Below are 26,806 nucleotides of genomic sequence, written 5' to 3' on the forward strand. Positions count from 1 at the left end.
CTGAGGGTCATACATGTATGTTGATATATTATGGTCATGAGGTTATATCTCAAGTTTCCAACTTTTCATTTGTCCTTGAGGAGGGCGTGATAGCCCGGCCACGTGCGTACAGGTGAGTGACGTGGCTTTCACTTCGCATTGATAAGGGCGTAGGCGTTGTAACCGCGAGCGTGGTCTCATCCCTTCTCGAGTAAGACTCACTGATGCGTTGTTTGGATATTTGGATATTTATCAGTGGATATCATCATTCATCTGATCTACATACACCCAGTTCCGTCTCACATTCCATCTCTTCTCGCACCATGGCTCCCCCCTCGGTCACGCTCACAGCCCCGCCTCACTCGCCTTCAAGGTCAAGGTCAGTCTCACAACCCATCCCCGAGGATTCCGCCTTGGATCACCTCGACACGCTTTCTCCCCTCAAACCCTCTCGTGCAACCGTATTCCGCTCCCAATCTTCGAATAACATGTCAAGAAGTCAACATGCCTCTGGGAACTCGAATCAACACCATTCCTCAAGTCCAAGTTTCCGTAAACCCCAAGGTCGAGCCAGAAGTAGCAGTCTGGTTACGGTGACCGAGGTTGGTGGCGATGACCCTGACAATGTCGTGGATAGATTGGGTGTCGGTAACAATGAGAATGCTGAATGGGTCAATGCTCCAGGTATGCCAACCAGTATATCCATGCTTAAGCTGACATGGTGATAGGTGCTTGGGTTATGCATCCTCTTCTTATATTGCTCGCTAAGATGTTGATCGACGCTATTCCTGGGATGACACAAGATGTCAGTTGGACAATCGTCAACCTCGGTTACATGTCTGTGAGTGGATATCAATACCAACTATCCGTGCGACCAAAGCTAACAAGCTTGCAAACAGGTTTCTTTTCTCATGTTCCATCACGCCACAGGTGTCCCATTCGAATCAACAATGACTTCTGCCGGCGCATATGACGATTTAACGCTTTGGGAGCAAATCGATTATGGAGCGCAGTATACACCGGCGAAGAAATTCTTGACCAGTGTCCCAATAGGATTGTGAGTCACCGAGAGAGATGGTCTCTGGCTTACGATGTCCAGGTTTTTGATATCAACGCATTACACGAAATACGACTATATACTTTTCGTTCTCAACTTCGCCGCTTTGGTATTCGTGCTATTTCCCAAGCTTCCTATCGTAAGTCCAATCCCTGTATACCGTGAACAGCGCTGATTACCATACAGCTTCATCGTCTTCGATTCCATTTCGCTGTTCCCGATACCGACTCTGCCCCTACTCCACTTACATCCCGACCTCCGTCTCCTTTCATGGACAAAACGTCCAAATTATCGTCATAATTTGTAGATTCTGAGATATGTCATCTTCCTTATGTTTAGAGCTACAAATCTCTGATCCCGTTCAGATCACCCATAAGCTGGAGTGGTCTTGAACAGGCATCGGATTCAACCTCATGTCTGACACGTCGACGTTTCATAGCTTTCGTTTCCTCTTTCGCCGAATCTTTCAGGTGCACTGTTGAAGAGGGTATTCTGCTGTTTGACCTTCATTCATGTTTTGTCCATTCGTACGCTGCTCTGGAGATAGGTTTGATTATCACGCACTATTCGTTCCTATCAAATTCACAAACCCATTCCATCCATCAACTGGGTCCGCTTCCGGTCGATCTTCGCCGAATGTCTATCACGAGGAAGCGAAAAAATTGATATTTCCAAGATCGTTGGGATGTAAAGGTCAAAAACATTTGCCTCAGTCAGTCAGGACAACATGAGGAAGTAGAGCGGGACTAACGATACAAAGAATCGATCAACCACCATCAGCCGCCAAAGAGCGTATGGGTGTATGAGAATGCCTCCCAGTACTGGCATGTTGCATTTACATGTATCACTCATCATATGATGCTGGCCCTCGTCTGCTGTTCTCATGCATGGAATCAGTATCAGTGTCAGTGTCATTGTCAGCATGAATATGTTTGAGGGTCGCATGGTTGTATGTGTTGTATGACGATGATGATACTCGGACAAGTGCACTCCGATGACCCTTCTTTCACCGTTTCGCACCTTTTTCACTCATATCATACTATCTCATACCACATCCCTCATAGGGTGGAAGACCCTCTTTCTTCGATCCTTCACTCAACTTCATATCTCCCATACCACCATCGTCGTCATACATCATCCTTGGTCGTGCCGGTTCGACCATCTGACAGAGGTCATCACAACATGAACCCCTACAGCACGGATCGACCTCCACCGAATTACCCTCCTTATCAGTCTGGAAGACAGTCGGAAGGTGGTGGTGACATGATGATGGGCGATCACTACTCTGCCGAAGGGATGCACCGTGAGTATCGTCGGTCTTACATTCATTGTCGCGTGGATAAATCTCCAATTGCATATGCTGATTGACCCACCTCAGCATCTGCCCGGACGCAAGATGATGTGGATCCTGATCTGCAGAACCAGTTACAGAATCTGCAAATTGATTCACCTCAATCACCCTATAATCCTTATCAACCTCCTCCGGAGGAGCAACCTTATCAGCCTTTCAGTCACAACTTCTACCCACCTCCACGACCCTTTCAGTATCCCGCATACTCGTACTCGCCATATCCAGATGGCCACGCCCCTTCACCCATCAATCCAGCTCAACCGTTTGGGATCTGGACTAGCCCACCGATCAGCCCTGCTATGTCTTCCACTCCCTTTCGTCCACCACCACCTGGACCACCACCTCCTCCTCACTCTAGACATGGCTCTGCTGGAGATTACAGAGGATTCTATCGCGCTTCTTATAGTGGACCACCTTCTGCTTGGACTAGTCCTTCAATGCCTTCCACTTTTGGCTTTTACACGCCATACCAACAACAACAGCCTACGATGGAGACAATCCGACCTCCTCTTACTAATGAGTGGTCTCAGTCACCTCCCCTCCGGAGAAACTCCCGTCAGTCCTGGAGTGGTCCTCCTCGAAACCCTAAAGACGCCGCGTTACAGGAGAAGGAGAGAGAAAGAAAGGCTTACCATCCTCAAGCACCGGCTAGAAGGTCTGACTGGGTGATGTGGGTGGGCAACGTGTGAGTGCATGAATACGAAGAATATTATCTTGCTAATGCTGTAGTCCCTCCAACACATCTCATGAGGAGTTATGGCGATACTTCAATAATACGATACCCACTGTCAACGACTCAGAAGCTGACTCTGAGCCTTGGCGAGGTCCTTCTTCCATCTTTCTCATATCACGCTCATCCTGCGCTTTTGTCAATCTCTCCTCGCAAGCAGACCTCGATAGGGCTGTAGCGTTCTTCAACGGGAAGTCTTTACGACCATGGGATAATAGATGTCCCAGGATGTTATGTCGGGTTAGACGAAAAGATGATGATTTGAGGTCTGGTGTGGGAGCTCAACGGGGTACTGGAATGCATCGAGGTTGGGTCAAGGATCAAGAGCCCAAATTGCCACGACAAACGAGTACCGCTTCTGTCAGTTCTGCCAACTCTGTTCCTCCCAGCCCAGCAGCGTTGGAACATCCTCCTGAAGGTGAAGGTCGTCGTCGAGATAGTATCATCAAAGAAGGAAATGCTCTTAACAAGCATCAGTCTAGTGGTAGTTTCGCCAGTACCAACTCAAGCTTCCTCGCTCGACACTTCCCAAAACGTGTGTTCATCTTGAAAAGTCTGACAACAGTAAGTTCTGTGTTTGAGAAATCATATGTTCTAACAGCTGACGGTCAGGTAGGCTGAGCTGGAGGAATCCGTTCAAACTGGTACATGGAAAACTCAACGTCACAACGAGCCTATACTAGGTGAGTCTCTCAGCAGAACGAGCATGGCTAATTTGTGTATGTTATAGATCAGGCATTTCGGACGTCCCCAGAGGTCTTTCTCATTTTTGGTGCGAATCGATCTGGTGAATTCTTCGGTTATGCCAAGATGATCGAACCAATCGATAAAGAAAGAGCGAAAAAACAATCGACCGGTGCCTCCATGACTCGTAAATTAACAACAAATAACGACGGAGGGGAATCACGTCCTCCCTTTTTCCTCACTCCTTCACAGAGTCATCTCGCGAGCTCCTCTCCCGGCGAAATCACGCCAAATGAAGAAGCCAAATTGGAACATGCCGTGGGATGGCGAAGGACTGACCCGTCTGACATACGCAATAAGCCTCATCACGATAATAAATCAATCCAATCAGCACCAGAATTCAGAGCTCAAACCCTCGATCCCAAGGCCCTTCAACATGATTATTTCCCTCCTGTACCAATCAACGATGAAGGGCAAGCTGATCATCAAGAACATCTCGGTGGTTCGGAACGTCAACCTACTCTTGATGATCAAGGTGTTCTCAGGAAGGATACCGTGTTGACTCCTGACGAAAAGGCTGAAAGAGAGGAGGAAGAAGCTCATGATGAGTTTGTGGAAGAGAGTCGAGGTCATGTCTTCCGAATTGAATGGGTCAAAGTTGGACCTATTCCATTCAACAAGACTCGTCACTTGCGAAATCCATGGAATGCGGATCGTGAGGTCAAGGTCTCAAGAGATGGAACAGAGGTTGAACCTAGTAAGTTTTTTTTCATCTACTCAAGCTGTGTTAGAGATACCGTGATATACTTACTGATATACTACACACATTATAGCGGTTGGATCTTTGCTCATGGCTGAATGGGATAAATTGGAATCTTAAAAGTCGAACCCTCCTCTTGCACGCTTACCTCTTTTGTTTCATATATCCTTGCATTAGATACCCCCTTTCTGCAACACGTACACGTATCAGTTGTTTGTTTAATAGCATCACAATTCTTTTCTATCATCTTGAAATTTTGGGTATAAGTCTTTGTTGAATCAAATACACGCATGCATCGGAAATAAAACTTGTAAGATGTGCTGCGATCAACCTCCGTATATACATACGAATTGCCGGCGGTAGGTATCAATTCACATTGGCGGACTGTCGGTCATAGTTAAACAATCAAGTGAGATCTGGGTACTATGGAGTAAGTCATTACAGATCTATGCTTTGGTCAAACGAAGTCATGGCAAGTTCAAATCTGGAGTCGTATTGTACAGTATAACGCTCCAATTTCGAGTACATGAGTACATAAGATCGATGCATAGATCGTACATAAATTCATAACACCCTGATAATTCATTACCGCTGCTTGTCCGGTTCCACAAACGATACACTCGGACCTTCACCACCTTTGTTGGATCCTGTCGATTGTATGGAAGCAGATCTGAACATCGCGAGATTAGGGTTTTTCTTGAATCCCGGGGCGTTTGCACCATAATTATTGATCGTCGGAGCAGTCTCAGAGGAAGGTTCAACGTCAGGTGCGAAGCGGATAGCTGGACTTCTTGACGCCGACATAGTCCTTGTCAAGGGTACCCCGAACGAGCCACTGCGCGATCCTTCATCGATCGGTTCAGGGGAGCTCACTATGGGGACCGGTCTAGAGATATCAGATTTCGATGGTGGGACAAGTAAAGTCGGATTAGGAGGAGCCAGACCTTCTTCTGCTTTTGATGGAATGTTTTCGGTATCATTGGACTTCCTTCCGAAGAGCCTGGCGGCGATAGATTTTCGTTTGCTCTTGCTCTCGCTTCCGCTTCCGCTATGAACATTGATTGCTGGTATTTTGTTGTATGATTGGTAATTTCCAGAAGATGGGGCTTCTTCAGTATCAGATACAGCTTCCTCGTTAACATTTTGTTGAGCTTGAGCTTGAGTTTGATTACCTTGAGCCGAGATCGATTGCTCGAGTTGATTCTCACTTTCCAGTACACTAGGCGTACTTGCGCCTCGCATAAGACCAAGACCAAGTCGATCGACCGCTTCTTTACCTTCGTTTCGGACGTGAGATGTGGCATGTTCGAGCGATTTCGGTAGCATATGAAGCATCTTGTCCAATTCTTTGGACTTGAGTCGATGAGGATGGACAAAGGTATCCATTTCGCTTGGCTTATCGTCACTGAAGTGATTACGGATGACCTCGACTTCGACCTAATTTTCCCATGATTAGCATTTCCTGCATGACTGAGTGAGCCAGGTAATCGACGCACCTCCTCACTACCCTTTTTCTTTCTTTCGATCACAAGATGGTGACCTTCACGGTATTGAGCGAGAGGAGGTGTCCTCTCTCCTGCTTTGTCATCTATCTCCCTGTCTCCTCGAGCTTCTTCGTCTTCCTGCTCATCGTCTGTGCCTTCAACATGACATCCTCGACTATCCACCGAGCTTCTCCTACTCGTCCTAGAGAGTCGTGAGCGACGACTGGTCCGGGACGCTCCGCTATCTGTCGAACGCCGTCGACCCAGCTCTGCGGCCTCGCCTTCATGTGGTTCTTCCTGTTGTGGCTCTAATTTACCCTGATACTGCTCCCGCATCTCGATTTCTTCGCCGTGAGGAACAGTCCTTGAGCTTGAGCTGCCACCGCTATCTTGTGACCCAAGCTTCTCCCCGTTAAATCCATCATGAAGCGTATCTCTCCGCCTCACTCCCATATCACCTTCTTCGGGATCGTCATCACGATTGATGGTGATTTGCTGCCCTGGTAAGATACGTCGAGCGTGCGTAGTCCATGCCGGCTCATCGCCCCGCTGATCCATCGAAAGACCACGAGATCGAGTGTAGGTGATCGAATGCACTCGTCGACCCAGTGAGAAGAAAGGAATGGAAAGACCGTCTGTTTGAGAGATCAGCAGAGCAGTGACGGGGGAGGGGGTGAACTCACGGGTGACAATCGAAGAGAGAACCAGGAACGCTGTAATAGGACCGATGACTTCGCGCACACGTTCTACTTGGGCGGTATCCTTCTCAACATCACCCTCAGGTATACTCGTTCTAGCCAAGGTCGAAATGAAAATAGCTCCGACACCCATGGGACCTGTCATGTTTTTGAGTTAGTAACGTAAGAACTATATCTCGCACCACTGACTCACCGAACCATCCTGTGAAAATAGCTTCTCTGAAAGTCTTGATATCTGGGATGAACTTGTAGAGGCCAACAATGGCTGGCAGACGACGAATCATCAAGATCAGAATAGCAAGGACCACAAGTCGCCATACACGGAGCTGAAATCACAGAGTCAGTATTTTCGCGTTCACGTCCATAGCAATGTGACTTACATCCGGAGTATTCCATTCTCCAAATGGAATAATAGCTCCAATATAGATAAATGCAGCACAATTGAAAAGCAGATCGATAACGTTCGAGAACACAGCATCTTCCGTAGCTTTATTGAAGTACCCGCTGCAGTCGATCGGTTAGCAACAAGCCTGCAATATATCGAACCCGACTTACTCCCAAGCGAAAGCACAACCACATGCGAAGGCACATAACAAATCATCACTACCTAGAAGTGCGGTACCACCTGAACCGCATGACAATATCAGCATTTGTCATTGAGCGGTTTGATGACTTGAATTATACTTACCCATTGACAAAACAGCTAAACTGACATACTGAGCCACATAAGACTGTCTGTCGACCAACCTCTTTCTTTCCGCGAACTTCATGAACTTCCGAGCAGTGAAACCAAGAATTATACCGATTGTCACACCAAGGACGATTTCGTACAACCTGGGTGGGAAAAGCGTCAGCGTAGAATATGAGGAAAAGTAGCTCAGACTTACCAGGTCATGTAGAACCATTCTCCAACAGCATGTCCTGGACTTTTGTCGAGCATCAAGTACAAGGCGATGTATAAGAACGGGAAGGCTGCTCCATCGTTACTTCCTGACTCAGCTGAAAGAAGGTGTCGGATATGGGTGGGAACATGTTTGTCGGCGAACTTTCCACCAACAACCGCTTGGGCTAAGATAGGATCGGTAGGCGTTACTCCTGCTGCGATGACCAATGCACCGAGGAAGTGGAGACCTGGGATCAGACCCCACATGAGAAGCGCCGAGACCATCCATCCCCATACCATGCATGGTCCTAGTAGGAAGAACAGGGATCTCCAATGTCTCTTCATATAGGCCTATTTGTACAACAGCGGTAAGCGGTTTGTTCTCCTTTTCAAACAGGGATCGAACTCACTTTTGGCAATTCCACTCCTACCGCAAACACAGATATAGCAATGACCACCCTGGTGACTTCCAGTGTAATCTCATCCGTTATCTCATCCTTCTGACCTGCCCATCCTGCAGGATCAAATAATCCGAGACAATGTGGTCCAATGATGATACCCAGAACAGTCGCAATGGGTGCTTCACCAATATAAAGCTTCTCCTTCAAAAAAAGGGACAGCATACCAAATATCACGACGAACCCTCCTAGGAAGGTGTACGCCAAGTGGGCGGCCGAGACTTCAAATGGGTGAAATCCCATGATGCCTAGTATCTGACTAAAGTCGAGGTTTCGATTGGATCAATTTACGTAGATGGCGAAGTTTGGGAAGTCGAGAGAGTCGAGTAGATTATATCATACCTTGAGAGCAAGTTGTGAGGAGGTATGTCGAAGAGCGGGTGGGAATGAGAATGGGACGTCTAATTGATTGCCGCTCAATTAGACAAAACGGGACGAGGCTTGTCGAAATACAGTAGTCCGGGGTGATGGCGAGGCCTGCGAGGTAGAACGATGTGCAGATGAAGAATCTGATTGGAAGGGTTGTGCGATGGTTTGATGAACAAGACGAATGGGGGTAGGGTTGATGGGGATTGTTGAGGGGATGAGGGTTATCGTACAGACGGAAATGAAACAAGGGTCCACCGAGGAAATAAAGTGATTGTTGTTGCTGATTGAAACTATTGCTACAATTTTTTATCTCTGGTCTGTCTAACAGTCCCGATAAGAGTGTTGTCTGGCGAGATAAATGTTAAGTTGAAGAAGGATGGAAAGGGTGTCGATGATGCCGATGATGTTGATGAAAAGGGAAAGGAAGAAAAGAAAGAGTAAAACTGCGAAAGAGGAGGATGCCAAGACAGAAGTATGTATATAAACCCTGACATCCAAACATGTCATGACCAAAAATATGCATCTATCAAACATCTCATCGCTTCCCACTTCGCATCATATCATGATAGGATCCAAGCATGCACGTACATACTGCAGAAGAGCCGTCACCATCGAGGGAGTGTTGTAAAGAAAGTATTGCATGACTTCGCTACATGCAATCAGGTTCCACTTGGACTGTGTTGACTTATCACAGGATCCCCATTCGTCATAACAGTCATGGGCTACGTGTAATGCGAGGATGCCAAGAGTCCATGAGGATAGTACCCATTCGTCAGTCATTACCAAGAGGATGGATAGATCCATAAATAGAAAAAGAGACCTATAAGCGAAGAAGACGTCAAGTGAAAGCGTCTCAAAGTGCATAAACTTGCCAAACATCCGATCATTGTGAGACATGCGTGCTACAGTTATGTAAAGCCGGGATGACGATCGGTACATACATCGCCAGGGAACGGTATCTCGTTCAGTCTGTTTCTTTGTTCATCAGCGATGTTACCAAGTGTGCATACCATCAACAGAACTCTCAGGCCAGCGAACCATCTCATCAGAAACATGACTTCGAACCAGTCAGTACCTCTTGCACCGCGGAAGGCCGAAGAGGACGTTTGGAAATATCCTCGGCCACCAGCTCTGCAACGCACACCCAAGTGAGAATGTCCTATACCCTTGTATACATATTCCGGCTGATGTTGAGGACATCTCACAGCCGTTTGAGGGTGATATGGACCTCTTCGGAAGGTGCAGAGACAATCATAGCTGATTCCACCGAAGGATATCGAGTCTTAGAGACAAGGTAGGCCATTTATCAATCATTCTGGCTGGAGCAGACCATTCATCAGACTATGTTATAGTCATCCGCCCACATATTACCTACCACCTTCAGCTGTGAAGGTCCCTCTGACCAAGACAACCAGGCAGACTTTCTGCGAGGTAAGCATATGTACAAGTGACGGCTAGTTCTAAAATTGACGAAACTCAGTGGAAGGGCAAGGCATCCTATCATACCTTGAATCCCCCATCCTCCTCAAAAGGGATAGAAAACAGAATATGGTCGTATCCCAATCCTACGGCAGATTTTGCACCGATCAAAGACTATCTGAGCTTCTACGCCTCGACGGGCAAGAGCGAAGCAGAAATAGGTGGCAGATGGAGATGCTTTGTAGATGAAGAAGAGGTTGGAGTACAACAGGGGTTAGTAAGAACCATCAAGAGTTCGGGAACGCAATACTGACAAATATGTGCGGTAGAGACTTCTACGGAGGATGGATCACTAGCAATATCAAAGGGAAGATGAAAGGTGGTGAGTAGTGTCCATGAAGCCGAGGTTGCAAGAGCTAATTGATCGTAGGACCTGGCACATGGGGTTGGTGATGATGATAACATGAATATGTATATATACCATGAGTGGTCTGCATGCTAGTCAAGTCTAAGCCCTATCTCTCCCGTTGACAACATCGTATTTCTTTCCTCTTATACCCCAAGTACCCCAATTCGTCTTCACACCGACTCTGACATCCCATTCTGCAATCTCCCATTTCAAGCTTCCGAAAGGATTGACACCAGGTGTCAAAACCAATTCAAATTCATCTGTGACTCCCTCGATAGGTTCTATAGGACCTGTAGGTAGGGCGACGTAATCTGGGAATTCTCGAACGGGTGAACCAGGGGATGAAGCTGAAGGTGGGTTGGTACCGAACAAAGCTGAAACGTCACGCTGCAAGTCCAAAGGTGAGAAAGCAGTGAAGAAGAATGGACATTTGGTTTCTAAGATCTGTTGTAATGGTCTTCTCCAAGTTGTCTGAGCCTGGACGAGCGTTTCGGGCGGCGCGTAAGGGACATCTCTTGATTCACCTCCATCTACCTCTGCTGGTGAATAGGCGTTGGCAGCATCCTCAGCGGTGGCTCCAGCTTCTGACTTGTTAACTTCCTCTGCTCGGTCGAATGTTATTTGACCTTTACCACCTTTTGTGATTTTCTCCAAGAGAGGTTGATGGGGGAACCCGAAACCAGGTGAGAAAGCAAAGAATACATCGGTGTAAGGGTCAAAAGGTCCAAACTGTTCGTGAATCTGTTCGTAAGGTGCCCGTATGGAGGTTAGTGAGAGACGTTGGTTATAGTTGAGCGTGTAGCTTGGTACACCCCATCCGCCATTTTCTGAGAAAGCGTACTCTTTCTTTTGACGCTGCTCGGCGCTAACAAGTGGTAAACCAACTTCAGGTCCGATAAAGTAGATGTTGAAATTGGTTCGAGGGAAAAGCCAGCACAGCTGAGCCCAAAGGTGCGGTGGTAATGTGGATTCGGCTCGCGCACCAAGGAGGAAAAGTCGGAAGGGAGGTTGAGGCTTCTCGGGTACAGTACCTTCAGTGGCACCCGGCGGCAAGTGGAGGATGGAGTGGACAGCTAAGAAGAGAATTTAGCGATGAAGCATAGTGCATGCCAACGATTGAGCTTACCTGCCATACTCCTTCGACCTTCTCTGGTGATTCTGCCATTTCCAGAGGTGAATGGTCCGTTCTGATGTAAGACACCGGCAATGGTCATGGGGTATGTGAGGATCTTGGAAACATGTCGGACGGATCGATCGGAATCTATCGAAAGGAAATTTCGGGTGAAGAAGAGTGTATCCCAAGAAGCAAAGTTGACTGCCGATTCGTAAGGCTGTTCCTCTGCATTGAGAGGTTAGTAGATTATGGATTTCGTGTTCGATTGTCTGACTTACCTGGCATATTTTCAAATTCCACCATCTTTCGACCACTCCTTAGATCATGTTCATCCTCATTCACTTCTTTCAGCCTTCCACAATATTCTCGATGCTCCTCCTTACCTTCTTCCCACCTTTCCTGATTTTTGTGTGTCGGCCATCCACAATCTGGACAGTCGAAAGCGGGTCTCACTCGTTCGTGATGTTTCTCAAATGAGGTAGGGCAAAGCGAAACTGATTTTATCCGATCTGCTTTCTCTCTGAGTGCTGGGAATGGTGATTGAGACAATGGATGGAAAAGGTCATCTTGGGATAAGAGCGGTGGTGCAGATTCGGATATTGTGGGGGTAGCCTTCTTCTTGAATAGGCCAAAGAAGGTACGCGTCTGAAGTTGAGATGGTACAGGAGTTGTGGATCGAAAAGGTAAAATGGCGGAAGATCGGATCAAGGATGATCTCCTTGAAGAGGTGGCTATCTGCCGCGGCAGGTTGGCTCTGCTGATTGAAGACCTCATGGCTGTAGGGTGGGTGAATACAGGTAGAGGGATGCGAGTGAGATGGGGGTCTGTTGATATATATACTCTTTTGGGATGAGATGATCATCGTTAATTGTCGGAACTCTCAAGAGTGGATCTCTTCGATTTCTGGTTTACGAGCTCAAGTCACGTGACACACCTACACACACTCCGCTCACTTGTTTTTTCCAGCCTCGATGATCATCCTGGGTCTTTGAACGTTCAGTCTCATCTACTTACTCGTATTTCATTCACATCCAATGAAAACATGCCAGTGACACTGACAGATCTGCCCGTAGAAGTGAGTGGTATCTACCATATATCTTTCTGTGGGAATCGCTGACTTTCGTCGTGTAGTTGCTTCACCATATACATCACCTCGCGCTCAACCCTTTCCTCCCTTGCACGAATCACCAGCTTCATTCCATATTCCATCATCCATCTCCATACTACGCTTCCACCTATCTCCTCCGGCTGTACTCTGCTTATGGAGCGAATGAGATTCTTACAAGATCGTTGAGACATCCAATATGTACCACCGACGTCGCAGAGGAGATACGGAAAATCTGGGATCGACGTAGGGGATATATAGAGTCTCCCATATCATGTGAGAAAAAGCGACGAAATTCTACCACATCGATTGAGAAAGGCAAACATCGGCATAGATCAATCTCGAGATCGCCCTCACCTACACCACCGCCTGAACCGACTGCTCCCGCCATACAATGTACTGAAATCCCCCGTCGTCTATTTCGAGATCCGTTTGATCCTTCTCGACCGATTCATCCTCTAATCAAATACCTCTTCGACAAGTATCATCCTTCCCCCAATTCACATAAAGGTTATCCACTATTTCGAGCGATCTTAACGTCAAATTACGAATTAGTGACTTTCTTACTTGAACATGGTGCCGATCCAGGTATAAAAGATTCTTTCGCTCTGGATATAGCTATTTCCATGAAAGATTTGAAAATGGTCAAACTGTTGGTAGAGAGGGATCCTTCGCATTCGACTCCATCACCTGTCAAGGAAGGGTTGAAGAATGGCAAGAAAGTTAAATTGGGTGATAGAGTGGAAATAGGTACGAGGATGGTTGAGAAAGCCATAGAGAAAGGGTCACAAGAAATTATCAATTATTTCGTTTATGAAAAGAGTAAGTACGAGTCTGCTTGATCGAGCCTCAAGAAGAAGACAGTACTGACGAATTCATGGTAATAGAGGTTATGCCACCGCTGCATTCTATCATGAACATTGGTAAGACAGATCGCAACAAATCACAGAAGCGTAAGAAACCATTAAGACCGTCATTACCCGCTAAAGCATAAATCGTCAAGCATGTTTGTTAGTAAAATTTCTGTTGTATCAAATATTAGGATGTCAAAAAGCAGGTTTTGTTGTTATATCATTAGATGCATTATAAAGCTTTCGTGTACTGTATCGAGCAAAGATAAAGTCAATTGTCCCCTACAAGTCCAGATAGCAGATACAAAGATAGTGATTACTCCTCATCCTCTTCCTCTTCTTCAATGACAGGCGCAGCCGATCTTCCAGGTGGTAAACCTCTTCTCGCTCTACTCCCACCGCCTCCACCGCCTCCACCACCACCACTTATGCTCTCCAAACCTATACCTAATCCTGTAGGTTCCTTGTTCTTCCCCTTTTCATTTTCCTGCTTTTCCTCCAAACTCGTTCTTCTACCTCTTTCACGTCGTTTGGTTGAAGGTGTAGATACTTTCATCGAAGTGTTCACATTCGTAGCGAAAGCGGATGCTCTCGTACCGTTGATCCACATCGTATTGGAACTTCCAGCAGTACGACTACTACCGATCTGACCGAGTCCACATGCATACTCTTCTTCCTCTTCTGATATCCAATCGTCATCTTGCTTCTTCTGGAAAACATCGCGAATAGGTCCCTTTTTAGCCTGAGCAGAAAGTGGCGATCTGGTACGATGAATCTGATGAGCAAGCGAGCTTTTGCTTTCCCTTCGCCGGCGCTGTGAGCGTGATGAAGAGGCATCATCACGTCCGCTATCATCCATATCATCTCCCGCACCCTTATCCCTTCTTCCCTCTGCTGAAGATGCTCTACTCGATGCATTGGATTTGACGCTGGATGCTACCGATGAAGGACGTAAAGATTGATTGTCAGGAATGACTCGATAATGTCGTACTCGTGATGAGTCACTTCCACCAGGAGCTCTTCGACGGTAATTGTGTAAAGGTGAAGCCGGTGCACCATTTTTGAAACGGCCAGAGGCGTTATCCGATATGAGCGAGGGGGAGCGTACCGACATCGATGATCTTCGACTATTGCCTCGCTGCAACGAGTGCGATGAGCCTGGCCTAGAGGGGAAGTCGATGTATTCGCGATCCGAAGTGGGAGTTTGGCTACCATGACTTCGCTGACTAGTCCTTCTATGGAGACCACTCAACTCGCTAGGATCATGCAGGTTATGCCCATCAAAGGAGGATCGCCTCGAGTTGACACTGCTAGACCGGCGAGAGTGCATAGCAGGTCGACCATCGAGTGAAGTACGTCTTGATCCCGGAAGAGCCAAAGGTGTTCTATTGATATGCGGGGCACGTGCGTTGGCTCCACGACTGAGTACGACTGAAGGTGCAGCTTTCACTTCCGCTGCTAATGGGGAACCAGGTATATCCCTTTTCCTCCTACGCTTGTCCTCGTTGAACAGATGACGGAACGTAGTCCACAGACTGTCTCGTTTGGATCCTTTGACATTCTTTGAAGGGCCAGCCACGAGTTGATCAGCTGTGATGGATCCAACAGAGGAAGATGTAGGGAGGTCTTCCGTCAGGTCTACCGCTGCACCGATGCGCTGAGATGGTGCAGGCCGTTCTCGTTGAGGAGTGGAGAGAGGTGTATTTATAAGGGGAGGAGTGGGTGCAGGAGATGGTCGTAGCAACGATTCATGTTCCACATCGGACCTAGGAAGTGACTTGGGCTTGGGAGGGGGTTTGTGGAGTTTCGATGGGGAGGTGCTTTGCTTCTCGTCTTTATATGAAGCAGGTGAATCGATGTCCCCTTGTACTCGGTCTTTCTCCTCAGTCTTCTTGCTGCCTACCCAGGCTGAAGTTGCTCTTTGGAGCATAGACATGGAAGGTGAGCGTCTCTTTCCGCCGCGTTCTTCGTCACCACCGCGAGCAGGTGAAGCTTCAGGCGTTGATAGCAGATCTCGAGGAGTCTCATGAGGAGGAGTGTTGGGAGGTTGAGAATGCGGAGCGAGCGTTCCAGGAGAGGGTTTGAGTTCAAAAGGCGGTAAGTTTGTAGCGTTCAGTGCTTCAATAGCAGAAGATGATGAAGAGATAGGGAGATTATCAGGAGAGGCAAAGATGGGCTGACTTGATCCAGTGATGGGTGCACCTAAATCCATAATGGTGAATGACGGTGTTACCGGTATAGATGCTGTTTCTTCCTTGAAGGTGACAGCTGGTGAGCGATTTTCGAGGGAGTCAGGTGCGACGCTAGCCTGCTCCTTGGCCGCTTCTCTGGCTTTTCGCCTTTCTTCTCTGGCATAAGCAGCTGCCTTCTCCCTCTTCTTCGCAGCTGTAGCTTCTCGCGCAACAATCACATCGTCCGTCTCACCTCGTTCGGCCTGCTTGGCTCGTAAGATCCACCACAACGCAGCACTGGAATCGCACGCGTCGCTTTCAACGGAATGTCTGAGTTGACCGGTATCCATACCCATGTCATTCAGCTGGTTGAGTAGGAATTTTTCCGAAGGAGTGGTGAATGGTGGTGGTCGTTCCTCGTTAAGCTTGGCGAGGTAATCTTCAGGATGATACCTCTGCCACTGGCCAGACATGCTGTGATGAGAATGACGACGTTCCATAGACATAGTCGAAGATACCGAACGTCGTTTAGTTCGCGAAGGAGTACGTGAGTGCTGAGCGACAGGCAAGTGAAGTGAGTGATCATCGAGATTAGGTAGACTGGCCGCTACATCATCACCCTCGTTATCTTCATCTTCCTCCTTTTGCCCTTCCAGGTGTGTTTTCATGGCAACTCTATTTTTGACATATGATCCGCTCTTTGGTGAAGCTGACCCAGGTCTCCTGATAGTCGACTGACTACTGTTGGGATGAAGCAATTCGAGGGCTTTCTCGGTTGCGCTGAATTCGCTGCTGTTCACACGGTGTACCGGTGGTTCAGCATCTTCTCCGTCGTCTTCTTCGGCCGTGGTGGGGGGAGTGGTTCCAGTGCCAGCTTCGCTATCGGCAGCAGAAGTTTCGGAGGGCTCAGACTCGACATGAGGGACCGTAGGAGTGTGTAAGGATAGTGGAGATGGCTGGGACATGTGAGGGGTGAGACGGGATGAAGATCCGTTCTTGATGAAGGGTTCGGCGAAGAACTCGTCCCCTGAGCCGGGGCTTATGGGAAGAGGTGAAGGCGGGATGGAATGGGAGTCACCAGCATGACCTTGTATACGATCAACGATGGTCATCTTGAACCATGGGTGATTGAAGATGCCTTCAATAGTGAGACGTTGCGAGGGGTCCTGCTGCAGCATCCCTCGGATGAGTGATCGGGCCTCTGCGAGAGGAGTTAGCGGAGATGTATCGATCATGTATGGTATGCTCACCTTCGCTCAGCCATTCTGGTTCCTCATACTCCCCCTTCAGGATCAATTCTTTCATCACCCCCTCATCATCGTCGTCGAAAGGAAGTCCCCCACACAGCAATGTGTATAGAATGATCCCCATCGACCAGATATCTGTCTCCACTCCCAGGTATTTCCTCCCAGCCAGCATTTCTGGACTTGCGTAGCCTGTATGAGTGATCGATCAGTATAATTCATATTGATGTTCAAGTGAACTATAGCTCACCAGTGGTCCCACAGAAAGTCTCCATTCTACATGCAGGTCAGTGAGATCCCTCATCACCAGACTTCATCACCACTCACAGTCTTCCCCTTTGCCATTCTCTGACAAACCCAAGATCGCCTAGTTTTATCCGTAGTTCCCCATCCAAAAGTACATTCTCCAACTTTAAATCTCTGTGTACTACCCCTTGACGGTGCATCCACCCAACAGCTACAGCTAACTCTCCAAACAACTTCCTGGCTTCTCCCTCTAGCATTCTTCCTCTCTCTACCAGATAATCAAACAGCTCTCCTCCACTACATAGCTCGGTGACCAGCCATATGTGCGATTCTGTAGCGATGATCTCGTGCAGATGTACGACAGACGGATGATGTAATCGCCTGTGATGGTGGATCTCTCGGGTGAGATGAGGGGTGAAGGATTTGGGGATCTTTTTGATCGCACATCGAGTGCCCGTCAGACGATGAGTAGCGATGTGAACAGAACCATATGTACCTTGATTGAACGTCAGTGTATGGTGTGCGAAACCAACCCACTGAGTAAAGACCGGTACTCACCTTCACCGATGACACGTCCCAGCGTGTATCCTCCTACCACCTTGAGTTTGTCTGTGCCCAGCTCTTTCGCAAGTTCCTGATATGCATTGGTGAGCTATACGATGACATAAGTCAGCGAGGGTGAACTGATGCCTTGAAGGGATATCGCCCACCTGAGCCTGCTTGTTGTTTGCGGCATTAGCAGTGTAGCTGTAATTGTTCTGGCCTCCCGCACGCCGAGGCGCTGCCATTGTGAGATTCAACGTTCAGAGGTCCACCTTGATCGAAGTGTCGAAGCGAGTATTGGGAAGCGGGAGAGATGGTTGTAATGGATGTTGAGAGCGGTGTTCAGCACAGAAAAGATGTCGTAATGTAATATCAACCGTTCAAAGTGAAATCTATCCGTTTGTATATCGCGTGTTGTGCTGATTCATGAAATAACGTCGTGTAGCTTGATGATCTGTCGTTTTGGGCTGAATAACTATACTGAAAGATGTGTATGATTGACGATTATGGACAGACAGAAAATATATGTTGCAATGTTGTAATGCTCAGGGATGAAGAATGGGGCTAAAGGTGGTGAACAAAAACAACCACCAACAACATACACCTCCATAACAACCTTTGATCGGCGCAATCATCCGGCATCATTACTTGTTCAACTCTCCACCTCAATCCATTTCCTTTCTCATGATATAGCGACTGTAACAGTTATAAGTAGAGCATAAGCATAGCCTCGAGCGAGATGCATATCAGGAGGCAACTCATCACAAGGATTCGCTTGGGATTGTTGTTCAATTGACCAGTCGAGCGCCATGCAGCTAAAAACCTGCTCTTGTCGTGTATAGATAGTCTCGAGAACAAAGGAGTGCTCGTGCCTACCTGGACACACATTTCTTCATACTACATGAACAACGAAGCTCCAGGCCGTTGTACGTTGACCGCCATGATGATCGATGTTCCCTCTCCGCGGTCTGCTGGCTTTCAAAGGTCGTTTGAGCAATCCAAAAACACTGCTTCTGTTTGCAAGCTTATCAAGCGTATTTAGTGCTCAATCTAGAATATACATACAGTCTCGTTACCTCTTTGATGCTGTATCATCGCGAAGCCTTGTATCTCTTGACTTTGAGAGGAGATTCAGTTCTAAAGCGTATGTTCTCAGACATCCCATCTCATGAGCATGGGTGACAAGGTGCATGGTGGCCATTTAACCCTTGTTTCCTCCTTCCCTTATCGCTCTCTCTCTCTCTCTCTCATGACCTGAATGATACGAGTATACGGTAGTAGATCCCTTGACAGTGTGGCATTGCTTTGCGTCTTCAGCCTGTACATGTGCGTGCTGTCGGGCCGAGACAACAAGTCAGGCACCCTCTGTGCTTGGTGGTCGGTGTCCAAACGGAGAGAGCTTGATAAGTTAAGCATACGTCAACACGATTGTCCATTTGCGTCTTCGTCTATCTATGACTTATACAGCTGTACGTTATCTCAAACAAGCATTACTCGAGCCGAACCATGTCTGCTGATACTGATATTGTAGAAAAGAGATACCGTAAGTATTGACTGACATGGAGTATGCCTTGAGCTGATCGGTATTCAGTATCGCTGCACGAGCGATACAGCGTTTGTAGGCGCAATTCGACATTCCCAGCCGTCGTCGTAGTTGTGGTCGCATATCCTAATTCTTCGGATCTTCCCTCAACCTCATTCCTCGAGCAACGGATCACCGAGCTTCAACAGCATTTCCCATTACTGTACGCCAGTGTCGAAGGTCCACGAACTACCAAACCATACTTTCAGAGTCGAGAGGAAGTATGGCCACCTTCTGAAATCCTATTTCATACGACCTACACACCTCTTTCCGATTCGAAAGAAGAACTGGGAGAGGTATTCTGCAAAGAGCCCGATGTATTAGCTAAGAAGCAAGATTTCTACTCTGGTCCCAGTTGGCAAGTCCGACTACATACCCATCCTGCTCATTCCAGAGCATATCTGACATTGGCGATTGATCATATCTATAATGATGGTCGAGGCCTTATCGCCCTTCTCGATTGTCTTTTGGCCGATGATATATCCTCGTTACCGTATGAGAAGCTCTCCAGTATACCCAGAGTAGAAGAAACCATAGATATGAAGCCTTCATTAGGGTATTTCCTTCCAATCGTATTTGACAAACTGCTATTACCGAAACTACCAAACTTCATACAATCCTACTTTAAAAAATCACCTACTTGGCCATCGATAAGTATCCGACAGGGTCCCATCGGTTTACCAGCTGGTCAATCTATCATCGCAATTCCCCTCGACTTGCTTAGCAAGCTCAAGATCGTCTCCAAGGAACACGGTATCAAAACTTTACATGGTCTGCTCAAGGCCATCTACATGGTTGGTGTATGGTCCGTCTACCGACATACCCTCACTCCGTTCATCATACGTGGCTCTACTCCTCGATCAGAGAGAGATCCGGCATTGGGTCATCCTCTGTGTACTGGTAATTATGTCAGTTCGCACAAAGTGGATATTCCCTTAAAAGGGGATGACAAGTTTTGGACAATCGCTAAGAAAGTATCAGACAATCTTATCGATCCTCAATCGATCAAATACGGTAGAATGGATATGGGCATGTTAGCTTGGGTACCAGATGGTGAATTTGATCCACCGCACGAAGATCCTCGTCGTGCGACCAAATGGGAAGATTTCTTTTTGACTCAGGCATACTCTGAGACCCCCTTCAACGAGAGTTTCAGTTTCTCCAATTTGGGTGTAACGAAACTGCCCAAAAGAGCGGAAGATCTGATATGGGGTCAAGAAGCTTCGCCTTATGCACCGCCTTTTAACGTGTGCTTGATCAGTCATGAAGGTGGGTTGAGGTTGGTCACGGTGTGGAAGGAGGGGTCAGTCGCGGTGAAAGAAGAAGTCAAACGGATGGAGAAAGCATTTGGGGAGGTGCTGAGGAAGCTCGTCGAGGGAGTACACGATACGACATTGGCGAGTCTGATCGAGGTATAGAGATGGATCTGCTTAGAAACGGTAGAATAAGTAGAAGTTGGGGTTCATTCACGTACACTCAATAGTCTGACCAATACATCTTACTGTTATAATTTTACAAATCTCTATAATACAGAGCTACACTAAAATATTTCGATCGTGTACGTTACAATTTTATAATAATATGTTCCTTCTTTGATAAATCATACAGTATGAGTCCCCTCATATAACAATGCAACCCTATAATATGTAATTTACAGAACGAACAGTAGCAGAGTCAGTAGTGATGGCAATGGTTTCATGAATCGCAGCGGAATGATATTTGCAATCCTTTTAATGAACATTCGATTGCAACGATGTTTTCGTTGGGTGTTCTTTTGCTCACTGATATTCCTAGTCGCCTAGCTTGAGAAGAAGAGAAGCATTCAGACCATCCCAAATTTATCTACATGGTCCAGCGTTGAGCCGATATGTTCATGCATGCTAGTGACTACCTTCTATCCCTTCTCGCTCTGCCCTTCTGCTCACTCGCCCTCCTCTCTGCTTCCTTCAAACGTAACCTCCTTCCTTCCTGTCCCGCTATACTCAGTGTTCCCACAACAAGTTCGGCCGTTCGCATGGACTATTCCCAGATATTAGCAAGAACCACATCGATCACGCCCTCAGATGATACATCGAACTCACCTCCATGTTAGCAGGGATGGGATACGTTACTATCCTAGGATCGGTATCTGTATCGACGATACCGACTGTAGGGATATGACGAGCAGTACATTCTCGTATAGCGGCGGTGTTCTCTGAAGGGTTTAGGAAAATGACGAGATCGGGTTTATACGATTTGTTGAGCATGGGTTCGATACCAAAGCTGAAAGAGGGGTCAGTGACCTTCTCTAACGAATTACAAAGCGGAAGAACTACTTACAATGTCTCTGAATTTGTCAATACACCCGGCATCCAATCATTTACTGCATATCCATTATCTTCCAGCCTCTCCTTTGCACGATGTATCATCTTCTTGTGACCATCCCTCGTTCCGACAATCAATACTATGCCATCTGCTTTCACCACATCCCTAACCAATGCTGCTGTACGTCTCAGGATAGGCAACGTCTGATCGAGATCTATGATTGATAAACCAGCTCGTTTACCGTAGATGTAGGGTGTGTAGGCTGTAGAAGTGAGACTGTGAGAGTGACCAAGTGCTGCGCCGGATGCAAGGAGAGTGGATAATGTTGCTTGGGTTGGTGAGCGGGGACGGGGTGGTGGATTGGCAGATTGTGGTATGAATAGAGGTAGTGAATTACCTATGAGTTGTTAACGATCTGTCAGCATGACGTCTCTACGCTGGTCCAGGTCCCACTACCGCTCACGCTGAGCATCCCTTCTCCGACGCCATTCTCTAGCTTCGTTCAGATTCCTCTTCCATGCCTGCTCGGCTGATTCGCCGGGGTACACCTGCCCTCGAGTGGATCCTTCTGCTTGGTTGATGGTACTCGAAGTTGAGAGAGGTCGAGTGGCTGTAGAGATTCAAGCTGATCAGTGATTACTCAATATGGACAAGGGCTTCTGGGACAACCCACCTGTTCGAACAACCACACTTGCTCGAAGAGCTTTCAAAGCAGATCCACTTGAACCTTTCATGGTATTCGGAGGTCGGACGAGTAGATGTTGAGATTGTCTAGCACACGCTGAGGTGATACGTAGATCTTGCTACGGTGGCTGGGATCGATGACAAGGTTTACAGAGTGTTACTGGTATACGAGTGATTGTCGAAATGATATTTCTTGCGCTCTTTGACTTTTTCAAGCATCCTCTTCCGACCATCCGTAGACTCTGTGTTATCAGGCTCACATTACCAGAGTCGCGTGGGTGGTATAAGAATTATCAGCGAGCTAAGAAATCAGCGGAAGCAGATGAGTGCCACAATGTGTGGCCAAAACACCGAGAAACTCCGTTCGTAATTCTGTATGGGATTCTCCATATTTTGGTGCAAATTCACGGATTTGATGCCACTAGTGCTCACCACCACCATTCACTCACTCACTCAGTGTTGGAAGCTGACTGGCTCACCACCATTCGCACAATTCGACATTCTCAAAAACAACTCTTGTCGTTACTTCCTCTTTGTCCATCAAAAAAAGGCTAAAGCCCATACATCAATAACAATGGTCAGTACACATTCTCAAGCAACAACAGAAGACGAAAATGTGGAAAGGGAGGATTATCATGATAGAGAATCCGTGCTGATGAAATTTTGATTCTTTCCTTGCTCACCTCAAATTCGACTATCCCTCATCCCTTATCTGCACCAATATTCAATGCAACATCAACAGGTTCGATACGCCTCTGCCCACGTCGTCGCCGGCAACCCTGAGAAGTGTACGTAGGATTTTGGTTGGATATGTATTAGTAGAAATGAAATGTCGGGATAGTAGGACTGATTGGAATTTGTTGTTATTGCAGTCGCCAAGGCTCGAGGAGAGTATGTCCGAACTCACTTCAAGAACATGCGAGAGGTCGCCGCTGCTCTTTCAGGTGGGTCATATTCCTTGTAAATGGACAGGACAGGATGTAGAGGGAAGGAAGGCGCTGATATCGATTTCATTGGTAATAGGTATGAACCTTAAGAAAGCCTACACCTACCTTGCCGATGTTCAAGACCACAAACAAATCATCCCCTTCAGACGTTTCGCCGGTGGTATTGGTCGAGCTTCCCAAGCTAAGCAATTCAAGACTACCAAGGGTGGGTTTGGAAGCATGATTCGGAATGGAGGGAGGGATTCATGCTAATTTGTATGGTGTGTAGGACGATGGCCCGAGAAGTCTGTTCAATTCATCCTCCGTCTCCTCAAAAACGCCGAATCCAACGCCGATGCCAAGGATCTCGAAGTTGAGGATTTGATCATCAAGAACATCGTTGTCCAACAAGCTCCTAAGACCCGACGAAGAACCTACAGAGCTCACGGTAGAATGTAAGTCTACTTCGAATGAGCTGTGAGGCATGCCATAAATGCTAATGACCTTTCGTAGCAACCCATACCAAGGTCACCCATGTCACATCGAGATCATCCTTTCCACCCCTTCATCCGAAGTCCCCCGAGCCAAGGACCTCGACGTCACCTCCAGCTCCAAGAAGGGAAAGACCGTTGCCGCCATCGAAGCTTAGGAAGGAGGGAAAGGGTTCTTTCGTTAGTTTTTGGTAGATGACAGCACACGACGTGCTATGTATGATGGATCCATACTTGCTGCATGATTTCTGGATCTTCGCGAGACTTGTCAGGATTGCATTCTGTAGCTATGCTTGCTTGTCTCACAGGATTGACATATTGGGTTAAGAGATGATTGCCTTTCCCGATGTTACGTAAGCTCAGTTTGACTGTGTCGAGAATATGAGTACACGTCCATTTGCAACATTGGAACGTTGTATGTTGAATGTTTATTCTTGTTGCTGTCTTTCATAACTTACCCTCAACTAAGCAGCATGAGTCAGTCCGGTCCACCTGCCGATGCCAAGCAGGCGCAGGCTGCGGCATTGCAAGAACTAGAAGCTGCTCAGAAGAAGAAACGAGCTATCGATACCAATCTGGTAAAGCACGTTCCTTCAATGGGTATCAATACTCTCGCTGACTTTTAAGGATATAGGCAAACTTGGAGCATTCTATTTACGCGTTTGAGGGAAGTTATTTAGATGAGACAGCTGCATCTGGAGGTAACATAATAAAGGTGTGTACTCCTTTACTCCGACTTAACTTATTGTAGAGTGCTGACATAAAGTGATAATAGGGATTTGATAACTACCTTAAACCTCCTCCTACCAATGTCAATAAGAAGAAGTTGGAAGTGACTGAAGCGGATAGATTGTTCAGTACGAGTAGTGGTACATATCAGCAGGTGCGTCGTTTTAACTTCACTGTTCTTTCAAGTGGATGAATGGGTGCTTACGAAAAGTAGTAAATCCCTCAATCGCAGAGTCTCGCTGCGAAGAGACAACAGGATCAGTCAGTGGAATAGAACATGTTCTCTGTGTAAAACCATCAAGCCGTTGTTGTAAATTGACCATCAAGCATGTGCCATGTATCATATCAATTCACTCGATATATCCTATGGGTCCTCAAGCAAAGATACGATGCGAGTGTAATCGTTGACTTCTATCTAGACTTTAATTCCCAGATACCTTTTTCACCATTCAACTGACAGTGACCATCTGGGCGTATAACTCGTGCAGCTGATGTATCATCGTAAATGACAAAATCGCAATGCCAACAAGACAGACAAGTTGAAATCAGATGCATCATTTGTACATACATCACTACGAAGCTATAAATCTTGAATCAAATGCTTTGTTTAGACTGTTTACTTGAATGTGTCAGTAACTAGAAAGAGGAATGGATCACCTTCCACGTTCTTCATCCGGGACTACATCGTACCCTGCTCTAGTCTGAGCACCAGCTGCAGGAACATCACTAGTCTCTTCCAACTCAGGTTCGTGGGGTAAGTGAATACTGGGCGGAGGAGGGAAGATGATCGGTTTGACCAGACCATTGAACACGAATGTACCGTAGCTAGCAGGATTGTCAGCAACAACAACTACATCCCATTCATAAATAGACTCACACCAGCATGGCAAATCCTCCGACTTGTAAGAGTGTGAATGGCCAAACCAACTTCTCCCAACCCAAACCGAGACTGACAACCCATATACCAAGGGTTCTACAGGTATCGACAGTACTTCTCGTAGTCGCACTGACCCGATGAGTTACACTCAATCCGAAGAAGTTGAATGCACCAATGCTGAACATGATAGCGAAGCACGAACCGTATACCGTTGGATTAGATATGATCTGATGCCATCCTCTAGGAATATCGAAATATGGTGACGTCCTCCGGAAGAAGATATGTAAGAGGGGCATACCGATCAGAGTAGTAGATAGACCGAAGAACCCTTCGAGAGTGACAGCAGCGAGCGGTTCGACTTTATAGTGAGACATGATCTTCTCTTCTACCACGTATTGACTTGCGGTAAAGATTTGGGCGAAGAGGATGAGCAACACTCCCAGAGCGACACGAGCTGGATCGTCATCTGGTCTTTCGGCGAGAGTAATCAAGAGATCAATAGGGTCGGACAGTTGTTTCTTGACTAGGCTTCCAGATAGACCGACGAGACATACACCTAATGTGACGATGACTAGCGCTGTCCATTGATACAGCCATAGATGACGTCGAAGAAAGATGACAGATAGAACCCCAACCCAAAGTACGAGTGCACCTCGTGACATTTGGTAAATCGATACGGGGGTGAGGATGAGACCGACGTTCATGAGAGTGGTACCGCAAACTGCACTTTTGTCAGCTCGTTCTCACATGCGAGTTCGGAGGAGATGCTCACTGTCAAAGAACGCAGGGAACCACATCCAACATACCCTCCATCCTGTCAACAGCTTGTCTTCCGACACTGAAGCTAAAAGCGGTTGATTCTCATCATCTTCTTCATCCAAAGTCTCGTAATGTCCTGATCTTTGTCCAAGCGGAAGTCTTGCTAAGATACGAGTGAACATGGATGCTTGAGGGGGTGCTATCACTTTATTCGCTCGATTATGATATGACAGCAAGAGAGGGATAAAACAAAGGAATTCTCCAGCAAACATACTGAAAATCTGTTAGCGGCCAACATCAACTAACTGAATTTGGCATGGCGGAACCTACTTTAACGTTTGCCATACCTTGATGAATCGTCAGCTCTGATCTGATTTTTGGTATGAAGTAGACTCACAGGTTGCTCGAAGTCGAGTCGAGGTCCAGGTGCATCAGGACCACAGTTCTCTACACATTCCATATCTTGGTATTTTGATCTAACCAATCGATCAGTAATCAGTGAGGGAAACGGTGTAGTCTACTCACAATAGACTGTTGGCACATCCCGTGAGGAACATCCCTACTACGAGGGTAGTCACACCCATTTTGGATGACATGGTGAGAGCTGTGGATGTGGGGTATAGCGAGTATTGTCTGTATGTATGATGGTGTCGAAGGTAGACAGATGTCCAGGTGTCGACTGAATTGAGTATGACGAGTCATCGTGAGCACTGTAGTTACCGGAGTGGACATAACCGATCACCCCCAAGTTACCCAACCAAACGAAGTGGCCTTTTTAATCCCGGCCATCGCATCGTTAGGGTATAAAAGGGGGTACAAAGAGGCTTTTGCTTGTTTGTACATACCAGACTAAGATCTTGGAACAGACAAAGGAGTCTACAAGGAGGACAGTGAAAAGT

General features: G+C 47.0%; 12 protein-coding genes across 12 annotated transcripts; 7 read left to right on the plus strand and 5 right to left on the minus strand.

The window, feature by feature from the left end:
- Window positions 1-302: 302 nt before the first annotated feature.
- On the plus strand, window positions 303-1,336 carry L199_003492 (uncharacterized protein; the record flags this gene model as incomplete). Its single annotated transcript, XM_064889222.1, has 5 exons — window positions 303-663; window positions 708-820; window positions 879-1,036; window positions 1,079-1,175; window positions 1,223-1,336. 5 exons carry the CDS (start codon window positions 303-305, stop codon window positions 1,334-1,336), a joined length of 843 nt encoding a protein of 280 aa, XP_064745294.1.
- An 882-nt stretch (window positions 1,337-2,218) lies between these two features.
- On the plus strand, window positions 2,219-4,681 carry L199_003493 (uncharacterized protein; the record flags this gene model as incomplete). Its single annotated transcript, XM_064889223.1, has 6 exons — window positions 2,219-2,339; window positions 2,415-3,072; window positions 3,117-3,681; window positions 3,734-3,800; window positions 3,848-4,558; window positions 4,635-4,681. The coding sequence occupies 6 exons, from the start codon at window positions 2,219-2,221 to the stop codon at window positions 4,679-4,681; spliced, it is 2,169 nt and encodes a 722-aa protein (XP_064745295.1).
- Window positions 4,682-5,146: 465 nt separating this feature from the next.
- Window positions 5,147-8,327, minus strand: L199_003494 (uncharacterized protein; the record flags this gene model as incomplete). Its single annotated transcript, XM_064889224.1, has 9 exons — window positions 5,147-5,998; window positions 6,058-6,680; window positions 6,729-6,881; window positions 6,937-7,069; window positions 7,124-7,247; window positions 7,299-7,368; window positions 7,432-7,577; window positions 7,631-7,977; window positions 8,037-8,327. 9 exons carry the CDS (start codon window positions 8,325-8,327, stop codon window positions 5,147-5,149), a joined length of 2,739 nt encoding a protein of 912 aa, XP_064745296.1.
- Window positions 8,328-9,506: 1,179 nt separating this feature from the next.
- L199_003495 (uncharacterized protein) lies at window positions 9,507-10,325 on the plus strand (the record flags this gene model as incomplete). Its single annotated transcript, XM_064889225.1, has 6 exons — window positions 9,507-9,601; window positions 9,661-9,747; window positions 9,806-9,884; window positions 9,934-10,145; window positions 10,202-10,254; window positions 10,303-10,325. 6 exons carry the CDS (start codon window positions 9,507-9,509, stop codon window positions 10,323-10,325), a joined length of 549 nt encoding a protein of 182 aa, XP_064745297.1.
- Window positions 10,326-10,380: 55 nt separating this feature from the next.
- On the minus strand, window positions 10,381-12,169 carry L199_003496 (uncharacterized protein; the record flags this gene model as incomplete). The annotated part of the gene is made up of 3 exons (XM_064889226.1): window positions 10,381-11,354; window positions 11,408-11,620; window positions 11,674-12,169. The coding sequence occupies 3 exons, from the start codon at window positions 12,167-12,169 to the stop codon at window positions 10,381-10,383; spliced, it is 1,683 nt and encodes a 560-aa protein (XP_064745298.1).
- Window positions 12,170-12,437: 268 nt separating this feature from the next.
- On the plus strand, window positions 12,438-13,494 carry L199_003497 (uncharacterized protein; the record flags this gene model as incomplete). Its single annotated transcript, XM_064889227.1, has 3 exons — window positions 12,438-12,470; window positions 12,527-13,322; window positions 13,388-13,494. 3 exons carry the CDS (start codon window positions 12,438-12,440, stop codon window positions 13,492-13,494), a joined length of 936 nt encoding a protein of 311 aa, XP_064745299.1.
- A 173-nt stretch (window positions 13,495-13,667) lies between these two features.
- Window positions 13,668-17,800, minus strand: L199_003498 (uncharacterized protein; the record flags this gene model as incomplete). Its single annotated transcript, XM_064889228.1, has 6 exons — window positions 13,668-16,723; window positions 16,773-16,958; window positions 17,017-17,042; window positions 17,094-17,508; window positions 17,571-17,664; window positions 17,723-17,800. 6 exons carry the CDS (start codon window positions 17,798-17,800, stop codon window positions 13,668-13,670), a joined length of 3,855 nt encoding a protein of 1,284 aa, XP_064745300.1.
- A 1,261-nt stretch (window positions 17,801-19,061) lies between these two features.
- Window positions 19,062-20,555, plus strand: L199_003499 (uncharacterized protein; the record flags this gene model as incomplete). The annotated part of the gene is made up of 2 exons (XM_064889229.1): window positions 19,062-19,098; window positions 19,147-20,555. 2 exons carry the CDS (start codon window positions 19,062-19,064, stop codon window positions 20,553-20,555), a joined length of 1,446 nt encoding a protein of 481 aa, XP_064745301.1.
- Window positions 20,556-21,024: 469 nt separating this feature from the next.
- On the minus strand, window positions 21,025-22,175 carry L199_003500 (uncharacterized protein; the record flags this gene model as incomplete). Its single annotated transcript, XM_064889230.1, has 5 exons — window positions 21,025-21,156; window positions 21,219-21,399; window positions 21,457-21,838; window positions 21,905-22,051; window positions 22,115-22,175. The coding sequence occupies 5 exons, from the start codon at window positions 22,173-22,175 to the stop codon at window positions 21,025-21,027; spliced, it is 903 nt and encodes a 300-aa protein (XP_064745302.1).
- A 677-nt stretch (window positions 22,176-22,852) lies between these two features.
- L199_003501 (ribosomal protein L22) lies at window positions 22,853-23,700 on the plus strand (the record flags this gene model as incomplete). Its single annotated transcript, XM_064889231.1, has 5 exons — window positions 22,853-22,913; window positions 22,998-23,069; window positions 23,149-23,277; window positions 23,341-23,506; window positions 23,565-23,700. The coding sequence occupies 5 exons, from the start codon at window positions 22,853-22,855 to the stop codon at window positions 23,698-23,700; spliced, it is 564 nt and encodes a 187-aa protein (XP_064745303.1).
- A 315-nt stretch (window positions 23,701-24,015) lies between these two features.
- L199_003502 (uncharacterized protein) lies at window positions 24,016-24,545 on the plus strand (the record flags this gene model as incomplete). The annotated part of the gene is made up of 4 exons (XM_064889232.1): window positions 24,016-24,120; window positions 24,177-24,257; window positions 24,318-24,425; window positions 24,504-24,545. 4 exons carry the CDS (start codon window positions 24,016-24,018, stop codon window positions 24,543-24,545), a joined length of 336 nt encoding a protein of 111 aa, XP_064745304.1.
- A 379-nt stretch (window positions 24,546-24,924) lies between these two features.
- On the minus strand, window positions 24,925-26,503 carry L199_003503 (uncharacterized protein; the record flags this gene model as incomplete). Its single annotated transcript, XM_064889233.1, has 6 exons — window positions 24,925-25,096; window positions 25,149-25,869; window positions 25,921-26,180; window positions 26,238-26,254; window positions 26,305-26,383; window positions 26,433-26,503. The coding sequence occupies 6 exons, from the start codon at window positions 26,501-26,503 to the stop codon at window positions 24,925-24,927; spliced, it is 1,320 nt and encodes a 439-aa protein (XP_064745305.1).
- Between the last annotated feature and the right edge of the window lie 303 nt (window positions 26,504-26,806).

The sequence above is a fragment of the Kwoniella botswanensis genome, chromosome 1, assembly GCF_036426115.1.
Source record: "Kwoniella botswanensis chromosome 1, complete sequence".
Classification (NCBI taxonomy): domain Eukaryota; kingdom Fungi; phylum Basidiomycota; class Tremellomycetes; order Tremellales; family Cryptococcaceae; genus Kwoniella; species Kwoniella botswanensis.